Genomic DNA, 13,111 nt, shown 5'->3' with positions numbered 1-13,111 from the left:
CACAGAACAGTTTTAATCCCACATTAACAAACACGTGAAGACTGCTGCCATGACCCCACTTCATTCCCTACCAAGCCTCCTCTTGTCTTCTCCAAGAGGAGCAACATCTCTGGTTCCTTCAACTCGTTCTCATATATGGTTGGCCTCCAGCCTCGTCATTATGCTGATTTTCCGCATCTGGACACACTGACTGTTGCTGAAAGGATCAAGAGCAAACTTCTCAACCTGGCGTTTAAAGTCACTAACAGTCTGGCTCAAATTTAACCTTTCAAGCTTTATTTCACTACTTCCCAGCCTTTCCCTTCTCTCATCCTTCACCCTAAGGCACATCTCATCTCTACCTGCTGAGCTCCCCCCTCCTTCAAGCAAGTGCCACCTCCTCTATAAAGCCTGCCCTGACTCCTTACCTACTTAGGGAGATACCTTCCTCCTCAAATTTTTCCTGAAACGTTTTGTCTGGATCTCTCCTTTACCTCATCATATTCTACCTTGTATATCGATTATTGCATACACGTCTCACTTAATTGCAAACACATCCGGTGTCCCTTTTCATCTTTGCACCCCTGGTACTTAACACAGCGCAATATGCAGAACAGATGTTTAATAATCACATTGTTGAATTTAAACTGACGTCATTGTTGTGCCAGACTGTATAGGGCAGGGATTCAGGGATCTATGAGTAGATTTCAGTTGATCCATGAACTGGGAAGGGAAAAAATTATCTTTATTTCACTAACTTTTGGTTTCCTTTGTAAGCTTATGTATTTTACTTCTTGCATTTAAAAACCATTATTCTTAGCACCGGCCCTGAAGTCAGGAGGACCTTAGTTCAAATCCGGCCTCAGACCAAACACTTGACTCTTACTAGCTGTGTGACCCTGGGCAAGTCACTTAACCCCAACTGCCTTAAAAAAAAAAAGCACTATTCTTTATTCGTTTGTTTTTTATTCCAATATATTCTTTATTTAGTATCAGTGATGTATAAGAAAAACAAACAAAAAGCTAAAACAAAACAACAACAGATCCTTCCATTTTCAACCACATTACCAAAAGTGGTTGGTGAGATTATTGTCAAATTTTTGTCTAGGTTTAAAAAAAAAAAACAACTGCAACACCCGCACACCTAAACGAATGCAGTTCCATGTATTTCTTTCTTTAGTAAAAATTTCTGTTTCCATTACTTAAAAAAAAAAAAAGCAGTATTCTGAGAAAGGGTCCATAACTTCACCAGACTGCCAAAGAGGTCCATGATACAAAAAAAGGGCCTCCACAGCACCAGCCTGAAGAATCTGAACTTTATTCAGTACGTAATAGGGAGCGATAGATGCAGTTTGGTATCAAAGATACAGAGCTGACTTTGGGTCAGAAAGGCCCGAGTCTCCTTCTGACTGTGCGGCTTTGGGAAAAGTCACTTAACTTCTGAGTGCCCTAGCAACTCTCTAAACCCACAAATCATAAAGCAGCTGCCCATCTACACTGGTAGAGAGTTTCCTCACTGAGAATTTCCTGTACCAATGAAATTCCAGGTCTAGTTAAAACCAAACCAAAACAGGAAACTGCTGCCGCTCTTAGCAAAGTGCCTGGCACACATTGGGTGCTTAATAAATGTTTATTGAATTGAAACTATTTTGAGCAGAGTGATATGAATGTCCACCTCTATATGGGGATAGGAAAAAAAACTGATTTTTTTTTAATTCTTAATTTAAGAAACGACAACTTTTCCATATAAACAATACCACAGAAAAAGAGGATTGTACATGAAACTAGGAATCTCTATTATGCATAGCTTGGTATGTAAGTTCAACCTACAGCTTGTCTGTGCTTTTTTTCTGACCTTTTTCTTCTGTTCATTTAAAAAAAATGCTTCAATGACCCTTTTTTCTTTCTTTTCCTTTTCTCTCCCCCTCCCCATCTTTTTTTTTTTTTTGGTATCCTTATCCCTCAACTCCCTCTTCCTCCCAACTCTCTTTTTACAATTGAAAAAAAAGAAAAGAAAAACTTTTGCAATAACTCTACACAGCTGAACAAAACAAATTCTCATCACACTGCCTTTGAGGAATTAAATAATAATAACAATAATAGCTAACATTTATATAGCATTTACTATGTGTCAGGCATTGTACAAAGTGTTTCACAACTATTACCTCATTTGATCCTCCTAACAACCTTGAGAGGAAGGTGCTATTTATCACCTCCATTTTACAGTTGAGGAAACCGAGGCAAAGAGTAAAGTGACTTACCCAGGGTCACCCAGCTAGTAAGAATCAGAGGCTGGATTTGAACTCAGCTCTTCCTGACTCCAGACCTGGAACCCTATCTACTTGCCCACCTCCATCAGCTCTCTCTGTAGGGAGGAGAAACTAGACAGCTACATTAAGGGTGGAGCTGGGGACAAGATCTGTTAGGAAGATATGGTAATAGTCCAGGCAGACTCCTGGCCAAGAGGAAGCCCTGAGAATAGAAAGGGGGAAAATTGTGGAGCCGGTAGCAGTGTGAAGGTAGAGACAAAGGAAGGATGCATGCCTGGTCTTGGAAACTGATGAATGAGAAGGGAGGGAGAAGGAGAAAAGTCACCATCACATTCCCCAGCAAGCATTTACTATCAATAAACATTTATTAAACGCCTAAAATGTGCCAGGATACAAAAAGAGGCAAAAGATAGTCTCAACCCTCAAGAAGTTTAAAAATCTACTGGAATTACTTACAAGATGTACAATCTAATGGACTTTGCTAAGAACTTACTATGTGTGGGGCAGCTAGGTGGCCCAGTGGATAGAGCACCAGCCCTGGAGTCAGGAGGACCTGAGTTCAAATGTGATCTCAGACACATAACACTCACTAGCTGTGTGACTCTGGGCAAGTCACTTAACCCCAACTGCCTCATCCAAAAAGAAAAAGAAAAAGAACAAGAACTTACTATGTGCCCAGCACTGTGCTAACCACAGAGGTCAAAGTTATAAGGAAGGTTTTAAATATTTGAAGCAGCTAAGTGGCACAGGGGGATATTTGGGAAGAAGGCTCGAGTTCAAATTCTGCCCAAGATATCAGTAGGACCCTTGACAACTCATTTAACTTCTCTTGCCTCATTTTCCTCTTCTGTAAAATGGAGAAAATAATAGCACCTATCTCACAGGGTTGCCATGAGGATCTAATGGGCGAGTTAAAGAACTGTTACATTAAAAGTATTAATACACTTACATAACACAAATGTTATACACATATTATGCTAACTATTGTTGTTACTTATGGGTTCAGTGGCATTCATGATAGCAGAAAGGAAGCTCCCCGAGGGGACGGGCTTTCGGAAGAGCCTGGAGTTCGAAGGGGAGGGTGGACCAGCCAAGATGGGGGTCAGCCCCCGGGGACCCTCGAGTCTAGGGGCTGATCCAGCATGCTCAGAGACGGAAGGAGCGCGCTTGGGCCCAAGGGGAAATGCACAAGAGAAGCTCCCCGAGGGCAGGGCCGGCTTCATACGCTTTGCATACAGAGGGCGCCCAATTCGTGCAGAATTAAACGGGAAGGTTTGGAAAAGCAAGGAGAAAAGAAGAGGATTCGGAAGGGAGGGGCGGGGGGAGCATCCCGGAGAGGGCGGGAGGCCGGTGCGCTGCAGCTGCAGCTGCAGGTCAGACAGGCCGAAGGGCAGCTCACTGCGGAGGGGGTCCAAGGCCAAGAGCCCAGGAGGGGGGGGGCTGCCAAACCAGTCTGCCCTCGTGCGGGCCCCGCCGCCCGGGACCCCCCGGGGCGAGCAATCCCCCGAGACAGCAGCGAGGCTGCGGGGCTGGACGAGCCGCCCCGGCTTCCCGGCGCGGGGATGGAGCGCATACCTCGCGCCTCTGCTCGTCCTCCGCCTCCGCCGCCGCCGGTCCATGTCCGCGACACCGAAGCGTTGGGACGGAGCTGGAGTCGCCGAGGACAAGTCCACGCCTCCCTCCTAGGCGGCTCACGCTCCGCCGGCCCGTCCGCGCTCAGAAGCTGTTGAAAGCCCAGGCCTGGATTTCGCCGAGGACCGGATTTACCCCCTCTGGGCTCGCCGCACAAGCTGACCCGATCTTTCAAGGTGAATCTGGGCCGGGTTTTCTCTCCCGCCCGCAGCCCGCCCGGACTTTCAAATTCCACTGGCTGCGTGCTCTCGCTCCGTTGCTTCCCCCCAGCCACTGAGCGGTCTCCGCAGGCGGGGCGGGAGCTTTGGGACTCAGGCCCCGCCCCCCGCCCCCCCCCTTTTGTACCTCCCGTCCCACGTGGCTTCAGGGGCACCCAAAGCTGCTTACGCTCCAATCATACACCTTTACTCAGTCAATCAGACTGTTGACAGGCTACAGCAAGTCAACAAGAATTCGTCAGACGCCTACTGTGTGCCCGACACTGTGTTAAGCGCTGGGAATACAAAGAAAGCAAAAACTGCCTTCAGGAAGCTAAAAAATGTCAGACAATATACAAACAACTTTAGAGCTAATTGCAGAGGGAAAGGCATTGATATTAAGGAGGGCTGACAAAAGCTTCTTGCAGAAGGTGGAAATTTAGCTGAGGCTTGAAAAAAGCCAGGGAAGCTAGAAGGCTAAAATGAGGAGAGAGAATGCTAGGAGTGGGGGACCCCAGTGAAAATGCCCCTAATTAGGACACTGAGTGTCATTGAATCCTAGAGGACTTGGAACGAGTACGTTGTTAGAAGAATGGAAAGGTAGGAAGGGGTCAGGTTAGGAAGGGCAAACAATTATAAAGAGGTAGTAAAGAGCCACTGCACTTCATTAAATAGGGTGCCAACAATGAGCATTCATTAAGCATCTACTCTGTACTGGACACTGCTCAAGGTACGAATCTAAGGAATGAAGCAATCCATACTCCCAACGAGGCTATATTGTATTGATTAATTGTATTGATTCTGTATATGTTTATATATGTCCTGGTTGTCTCCCATAATATAACAATAGTCATAGAATCAATATATAGTAAATACAACGTATGAGAGCCAGACCCCAAGCGCTGCTAGGAGTGAGGGGGTGGGGGTGGGGGTTTCAAGTCTGACCTCTGAATTACTGTGTGTGATTTCTTAACCTTTCAGTGATCTAGGCAACTCACTAAAACTTTTAATGACCTTCAGGAAACTTGCCAACCTGTATTAGAAATGTCCTCTCCTGGGCGTTCTCTGTAACAAAGAAATCACAAGTGGAGTCTTTACAGCTAAATACAAAGTAGTGAAATACTAGGTACTTAAGGTGAGGAGAGGGCATTGGCAGTTTAGAGAGAGGAGCAAAGACAGAAACATTCAGATAACATCCACGAAGCTGTTACAGCTTTCAGGACCCTCCTCGGAGCTGCAAAGGTGAGTAAGACAATATCTTTGCCCTCAGGGAGCTGATACTTTGTTATAAAGATAAAACAAAAGGTAACTGCTATATTCCCTGATAGGGGCATTTGAGAAGCGACTAGTGGTGGAGCGACAAATCTCATCTGGTGAAAAGAGGATAGTCCGATTTGGCTTGGATGTAAAATAGAATCATAAGATTTATGATTATGATGAAAAATTTAGAACCAGAAGAGACCGTATAGTCCAACCCTATCATTTTAAACAGATGAGGAAACCCGAAGCCCGGAGAGGTTGTGACTTGTTCCAGGTCACACAGCTAGTAAGAGACAACGGCAAGATTTTAATCCAGTTATACATATTTGTACATATAATGAATGCTATTGCTTACTAGAAGACAACTCTTCGCAAACGGATTCGTGGACTCATTGAAATTCAAATCAATTCAATAAAGACTTACTAAGGGCCTTTGCTGTACAAAAGCGATTAGCTAGGCTCTGGGGATAATAATAACAACAACAATTTATAGAGCACCTACCATGTGCCAGGCACTGTGCTAAGTGCTTTACAATTATTACCTCATTTGATCCTCACAGCAGCCCTGGGAGGTAGGTGATGTTATTATCCCCATTTTAGAGAGAAGAAACAGTGTTTGAGGCTAGATTTGAACTCTCTTCCTGGGTCCACACCCAGCACTCCATCCACAAAAAACAAACTGGAATTTAAAGTAGAAGATAAGTGCAAAGTAATTATGTGGCTCATTAGGGACAATTCCAAATAGATCACTGGATTCCACCTAAATTTGCAGGAGAGAAAAACCTCATAATTTAAGGGGCCTATCATAAGAGAAAATTCTCTTAGGAAGAAGGAGTAATGAACAGAGATTCTTCAAATCTCCTGCAAACAAGTCAACCAATAAAATTTTTCTTACTTAGAATTGCTTTTTTCAGGAGACCTGTTCATGCATCATCCATGCATGTACAGAACGGGGTGGGGGCAATGATATACATATGTAACTGGCTTTTAAAATGGACCCTTGTTGGCAGGGAGAAATATTTGAAGCCTGGTTGTGTGAGTTGGGGGTAGAGGTCATCCCAAACAGTGTTTTTCTTCCCTTCTTGGAGTGGGGCAAACTTGAGAAGGAAACCAGTCCAGGTGAGAGGTGAATAGGTCCAGCACGTGGATGTGTGATTGGGGAAATGGGAACACATATTGTAAAGAGAAAAATTAGAAGATTTTGTAATTTATTAGATATGTGTGGGGAAACGAGGAGTCAAAGATGATATTGAGATTTTAAACCTGGGTGATAGAAGGGTAATGGCGCCCTCAAGAGTAATAAGGAAGTTAGGAAGAAGGGAGGGTTTTGGGGGAAAAAATAATGAATTATGTTTTGGTCATATTGAGTGTGTGATGTCTACATCCAGTGTAGAATGCTCTTCAGGCAGTTAGTGATGTGGGAGAGAGAGATGAGGGCTGGGTCAGTAGGCTTGGGAATCATCTGTATAAAAATACTTGAGTCCATGGGAGCTAAAGAGATCACTAAGTGAGAAAGTAAGACGAGAAAAAGAGAAGAGGGCCCAGGACAGAGACTTGGGAGAAGTCAGTCAGTAGGCAAAAGAGACTGAGGCAGTCAGACGGGTAGAAGAAGAGACCCAGAGAGGAGAGAGTATTCGAAGGAGAAGGTGATCAGTAGTGTCAAATTCTGAACAAAGGTCGAGAAGACTGCAAAAAAGACCATCCAATTTGGCAGTTGAGGTAGATGGTAACTTTGGAGAGATCAGTTCCAGTTGAGTAATGAGATCAGAAGCCAGATTGTAACATATTTCAGAAGAGAGGAGAAGATATGGAAGCACTAATTATAGACAGCTTTTAAAAAAAATTTTTTTTTAATTTTTAGGCAGTTGGGGTTAAGTGACTTGCCCAGGGTCACATAGCTAGTAAGTGTTAAGTGTTTGGTCTGAGGCCAGATTTGAACTCACGCCCTCCTAACTCCAGGGCTGGTGCTCTCTCCATTGCACCACCTAGCTGCCCCTAGACAGCTTTTTTAAAAGTCATTTAGCTGAGGAGAGGAAAGATGTTGGATGTAGTAAAATCTAGTGAAGGTTTTAAGCATGGTGAAGACTTGGGCATCTTTGTAGGTGCCATGAAGGAGCCCATAGATTGAGATTAAGACTGAAAAGTGTGTGTGTGTGGGGGGGAACTTCATGGTCATATCCCCAGCAAGATCAGTCATTCTAGTGTTTATTAAGTACTATGTGCCAGGCACTGTGCTAAGCACCAGGGATACAAAGAAAGTAAAAACTCAACAGTCCCTGATCTCAAGTAGCTCAAAGTCTAGTGGTGGAGACAACATGAAGCCACGTACCAGGAAGATATGTACAGGACAGATTGAGGGGAGTATCCGAAGGAAGTCACTAAGATCATTAAGGAGGCTTTTCTGCAGAATGTAGGACTTTAGCTGAGAAGCCAAGGAAGCTAGGAAATAGAAATGAGGAGGGAGAGAATTCCAGACATTGGAGACGAGCAGTAACAATGCTCGGTTGGAGCAGCAAGGAGACCAGTGTCACTGTCACTGAACTGTGGAGTCTACAAAGGGCAGTAAGGCATAAGAAGACTGGGAAGGGCCAGGTTATGAAGAATCTTGAAAGCCAAACAGAAAATTTTATATTTGATCCTGGAAGTGATAGGGAGCCGCCTGGGATTTATTGATAGGGAGCTGACATGATCAGACCTGCATTTGAGTAAGATCGCTTGGGCAGGTGAGTGGAGGATGGACTGGGGTGAGGAGAGATCTGTGGGAGAGGAATCAGCCGGAAGGAAGCCTATTACAATAGCACAGGCATGAGGTGAGGAAGGCAGATGGTGGCAGTGGCAGAGGAGAGAAGGGGGCTAATTGGAGAGATGTTAAGAAGGTAAAATAAATGGGCCTTGGAAACAATTTGGATAGAGAAAGTTGAGAGAGAGTGAGGAATTGAGGACACCTAGGCCTCAAGCCTGGGGAACTGAGAAGATGGTGATACTCTTGACGGTAATAGGGAAGTCTGAAAGGGGAGAATGTTCTGGGGAGAAAGACAATCAGTCCAGTTTTAGCCATGTTAACTTTGAGTTGTCTTTAGGACATCGAGTTCCAGATGTCCAAGAGGTAGCTGCAGATGAAGACTGGAAGCAGCAAAGAGGTTAGGGCTTGAAAAACAGATCTGAGAATCGTTAGCATAGATATGACAATGGAATCCGGGGGAGCTGATGAGCTCACCCAAAGAGAGCGTGCAAAGAGAAAAGAGAAGGGAAGAACTATGGAGGAAACTCACTGTTCGCTGGCATGAAATGGATGCAGATCCAGCAAAGAATATTGGGGAGGAACAGTCAGAGGGGTAGGAGAACCGAGAGAGAGAGGAGATGGAAGGCTAGATAGTGTCTCCAATTTTAATACTACCCACACACATGCACATAAGAATTATGGGCAAGAGGTAAAATTATTTCAACCGTCTCTACAGGGCAAGACTCCAAAAAGACAACATGATGATTTTGGAACATCAGACAAGGCAAATCCCTAATTCCTTTTAAGCTCACTCAGCCCTCTCTGCCTGATCAGCCCCCATACTCCAGAAGGACAACTCAGCCTGAGGGCCACCTCCGGTTGTCCTGATCTATATCTTGTCAGCGGACCCAGATGGCTCCAGAGGAGAAAGTGAAGCTGGTGGGTTTGCACAGCCCTTCCTCACTTAAATCTGTTTCACTCGCAAGTTATGGCATCACCTTCCTGATGTCACGGTCCTCTTCAAGAATGAAGGACACCCAACCCAACCCAACCCATGAGCTTCTGCTCTCAAATCTACTTGGCATTCTCCTAGCTGCAGCTATAACCTTGCCTCAGCCTTTGCCCACTCTTTTGCCACAAGCTGAAGACCTCAGCCTGCCCCCTCACTCAGTCCCTGCCCCCTCACTCAGTCCCTACCCCTCACTTGTGGAAGGAGCTGAAGTGAACTCTACTGGCTCTACCAGTAGCATTCGGCCCGAAAACTAAAAACAGCTGATTCTTAGAATCTTCTTATTCTTAGAAACCTTCCGGCCGCCTCCTACATAAGACCTTTACTCATCTGCAAAATTGTCACTATTTTCTCCCTCAAATTATCTTGTATTTACTTGTCTGTTTAGATAGAAGCAGCTAGTTAGCAACATGGTAACTGGGCACTGGACTTGGGATTGGGAAGACCAGGGTTCAAATCCTGCCTCAGTTACTGACTAGCTATGTGACTCTGGGCAAGTAACTTAACCTCTGTTTGCCTCAGTTTTCTCATATTTAAAATGGTGTTCGACTTGATGGTTTCTCAGATTCCTTCAAGCTCTACATCTGTGATCCTGTGGTCCAGAGATTTTCTCCATGAAGAATCTTCCAGCATGTTACAGGCTTTTTTCTATGTCCATATTTCATGGGGACCAGTGTAGTCCTCAGGCTCACCATCTATTATTCCTATAGAGAAAGGTTGGCTCTCCATTCATGACCAACCTAACTTCTGTTTGGATCATATTTTTTTTTTAAATAACTTTTCATTTGCTACTTTCCTCAACTGTAAAATGGAGATAATACTGGAACCACCTTCCAGGGGTTTTATGAGGATCAAATAAGATAATATTTATAAAATACTCATGCAATGCCATCCTCCCTCCCTCCCTTCTTCCCTTCCTTCTTTCTCTTTCTTTCCCCCTCTTTCCTTCCCTCTCTTCCCTCCTCCCTTCCATCTTTCTTTTTTTTTTCTTTTTTGCTAGGCAGTGGGGTTAAGTGACTTGCCCAGGGTCACACAGCTAGTAAGTGTTATGTGTCTGAGACCGGATTTGAACTCAGGTCCCTCCTGACTCCAGGGCCAGTGCTCTATCCATTGTACCACCTAGCTGCCCCTCCCTTCCATCTTCCTTTTCTTCCCTCCTTCCTACCTTCCCTCCTTCCTCCTCCCTCCCTCTGTTTCTTCCTTCCTTCCTTTTTATATTATTATATATATATTATATATATCCTTATTATATCCCTCAGTAGAGGGCAGGGACTGTCATTTTGGTCACTGTGATTAATATGTATGTCCCCTAGCAGGCACTTGACAAATATTCATTGAATTGTTGAATTATATGAAATAACCCCTGATTAAAGTCTTGGTACCATGATCTAGTGGGTATTTATATCCTCTCCAAAAGGCTTCATCCCACTGATGTAATTAAATAACCTCCTATTTGGGGTTTTGACATCCCGAGATAGGCATTCCTTAAATTCTTTTTTTGAAAGGAACCTAGTTTATCTCTGTTACATATGCTAATTCTTGGTTTCAGATATGTACAATTTTAAGGGGATAAACTAGAAGCCTTTCCAATAAAATGAGGGGAGAAATAAGGATGTCTATTCTCACCATTTCTCTTTGACATGGAAATGCTAGCTATAGCAATGTCTAGAAAAAAATAGTGCCAGGAATAACTATAGGTAAAGAAGAAACAAAATTATCATTTATTACAGATTATATGATGGTGCACTTGAAAGACCCTTGCAAATCAATTTAAAATTGAATTTTTCAGCAATTGAAAATTTCAGCAACATTAAAGGGCAGAAAACAAATCCACACATAATTAGCATTTCTGTATAATACTAATGGGGGGGAGAAGGCAGGAATATATATATATATATATATATATATATATATGCCAGGAACTGTGCAGAGCACTTTAAAAATATTCTCATTTGAGGGGCAGCTAGGTGGTGCAGTGGATAGAGCACCAGCCCTAAAGTCAGGAGGACCTGAGTTCAAATCTGGCCTCAGACCAAACACTTGACACTTATTAGTTGTGGGACCCTGGGCAAGTCACTTAACCCCAATTGCCTTTAAAAAATATATATATATATGTATATATAGAAAAATATTCTCATTTGATCCTTATGATAACCTTGGGAAGAATATGCTATTATGATCCCCATTTTGCAGTTGAGGAAACTAAGGCACACAGAGGTTAAGTAACTTGCCCAGCGTTACACAATGAGTAAGTGTTTGAAGCTGGATTTGAACTCAAGTCTTCCAGAATCCAGGTTCGGTACTCCATCCGCTGTGCCACCAGCTGCTTTATAATAAAGACACCAAAAAGAAAGAGAAACCCCATTTTAAAATATTACAGAATATACTTGTGATTCACTTACCAATTCTTAGGTGCCACCTCTCACTCAACAGATGACCCCCCCCCCCAAAAGTGACAAATGTTGGAGGGGCTGTGGGAAAACTGGCGTATTAGTGCACTATTGGTGGGCCTATGAAAGGTTACTATCATTCTGTAAACCAATTTGGAATCTACACAAAATGTTGCTAAACAGTGTGTCTTTTGACCCAGCTGTACTACTGCTAGGCCTGTACCCCAAAGAGATTTTTTAAATGAGGGAAAAAATATTGATAGCAGCTCTTTTTGTAGTGACAAAAAACTGCAAACTAAAGGATACCCATTAATTAAAGATGGGCTGGATAAGTTGTAGTCTGTGAATATGATGGACAGTAATATTATGCTATAAGAAATGAGGAAATGGATGCTTTAAAAAAGACATGGAATGACTCACAAAGTGACACTGTGAAAGGAGCACAAGCAGGAGAACAATTTATACCATAGTAGCAATATTATAAAAAATGAGCAATTTTAGAGACTTTAATGATGGATGGAGTGGATGGAACCAGAGCAATTTATATAATTACAGCAACACTAAGAACAACTCTGAAAGCCTGAAGATCTCTGATCCACACAGTGACTGCCATGATGCTAGAAGATGGGTGATCCTGCCCTGCCCCGCCCCCTCCTGACTGAGAATTGATGGTCTCCAAGTGAAGAATGAAACCTATTTTGTTCAACATGACCAATGAGGGAATTTGTTTTGCTTGAGTAGGCGTATCTGTTAGGAGGATTTTGTTTTTCTTTTTTCCCCCATGGGGTGGAGTGGGAAGGAGAGAAAATAGATTTGTTCCTTGGAAAAAAAATTTTTTATTTTGGAGATTTGCCTAGGTTCTCTTCTGTAGTTGACCTGAAATACTTTGCAGGATTTCCTGTTCTTTTCATGTAGACCCTCCAAAATATAGGCTTTATAGAATATTTTGAAAGACATCTTTCCATGAAATAGCTTATCAGTTAGGATCACAGATCATAGGTTTAAAATAGGATTCTTAACCTTGGCATCCCTTGGGAGTCTGCAGGAGGACGGAGGCTAAAAAGTGATGAAGGGGATGGTCTCAAAGAAACCTGGGAAAATTAGTAGAAACTGAAGCAGAGCAATGTGAATAGCATCAGGAAAACAATTTATACAATAACAGTATCATTAGGATAAACAACTTTGAAAGATTTAAAAACGCTGATGAACATGATGACCGATTCCAGAGGACTCGTGATGTTACCCATAACCTAACAGTGAGGTGATCAGCTTGGGTGCAGAGTAACGTAAGAAACGGTCCATAGACTTTATTAGATTGCCAAAGAAGTCCAGGACACAAAAAAAGGTTAAGCGCTCCTGATCTAATTCAACAATCTCATTTTACAGATGAGGAAAATGAGGCTTAAAGAGTGAAATGATTTATCCCAGGTCACACAGGTAAGTGGCAGAGTCAGGATTCAAACTCAGGACCCCAGACTTCCGATCATAGAAAGCTAATTGGCTGCAGCAGTCCTCTATAATGCCTAAGGCACAGGTTGTGGGAAAAGCAGCAACCAACCAGCTGTTGTCCAGCTGGATCTGGGGCAGCTGTTGGAAGGCAAAGGATGAAAGAGCCTGTGACTGTGCTGTTTTTCTCTCTCTGCAGCTGCTGT

The 13,111-nt window shown here is 43.3% G+C and overlaps 1 protein-coding gene across 1 annotated transcript in view; it reads right to left on the bottom strand.

Moving 5' to 3' along the window:
• The window catches only part of CENPU (centromere protein U), a 45,635-nt gene extending 39,366 nt beyond the window's left edge, over positions 1-6,269 (bottom strand). The window contains 3 exon segments of the mRNA XM_027837458.1: positions 3,825-3,888; positions 3,891-4,269; positions 6,258-6,269. Coding sequence (XP_027693259.1) covers positions 3,825-3,888; positions 3,891-4,269; positions 6,258-6,269 — 455 coding nt within the window.
• Between the last annotated feature and the right edge of the window lie 6,842 nt (positions 6,270-13,111).

The sequence above is a fragment of the Vombatus ursinus genome, unplaced genomic scaffold (genome assembly GCF_900497805.2).
Source record: "Vombatus ursinus unplaced genomic scaffold, bare-nosed wombat genome assembly UNPS02014821.1, whole genome shotgun sequence".
Classification (NCBI taxonomy): Eukaryota; Metazoa; Chordata; class Mammalia; order Diprotodontia; family Vombatidae; genus Vombatus; species Vombatus ursinus.
This window is presented reverse-complemented; position numbering and strand designations above follow the sequence as displayed.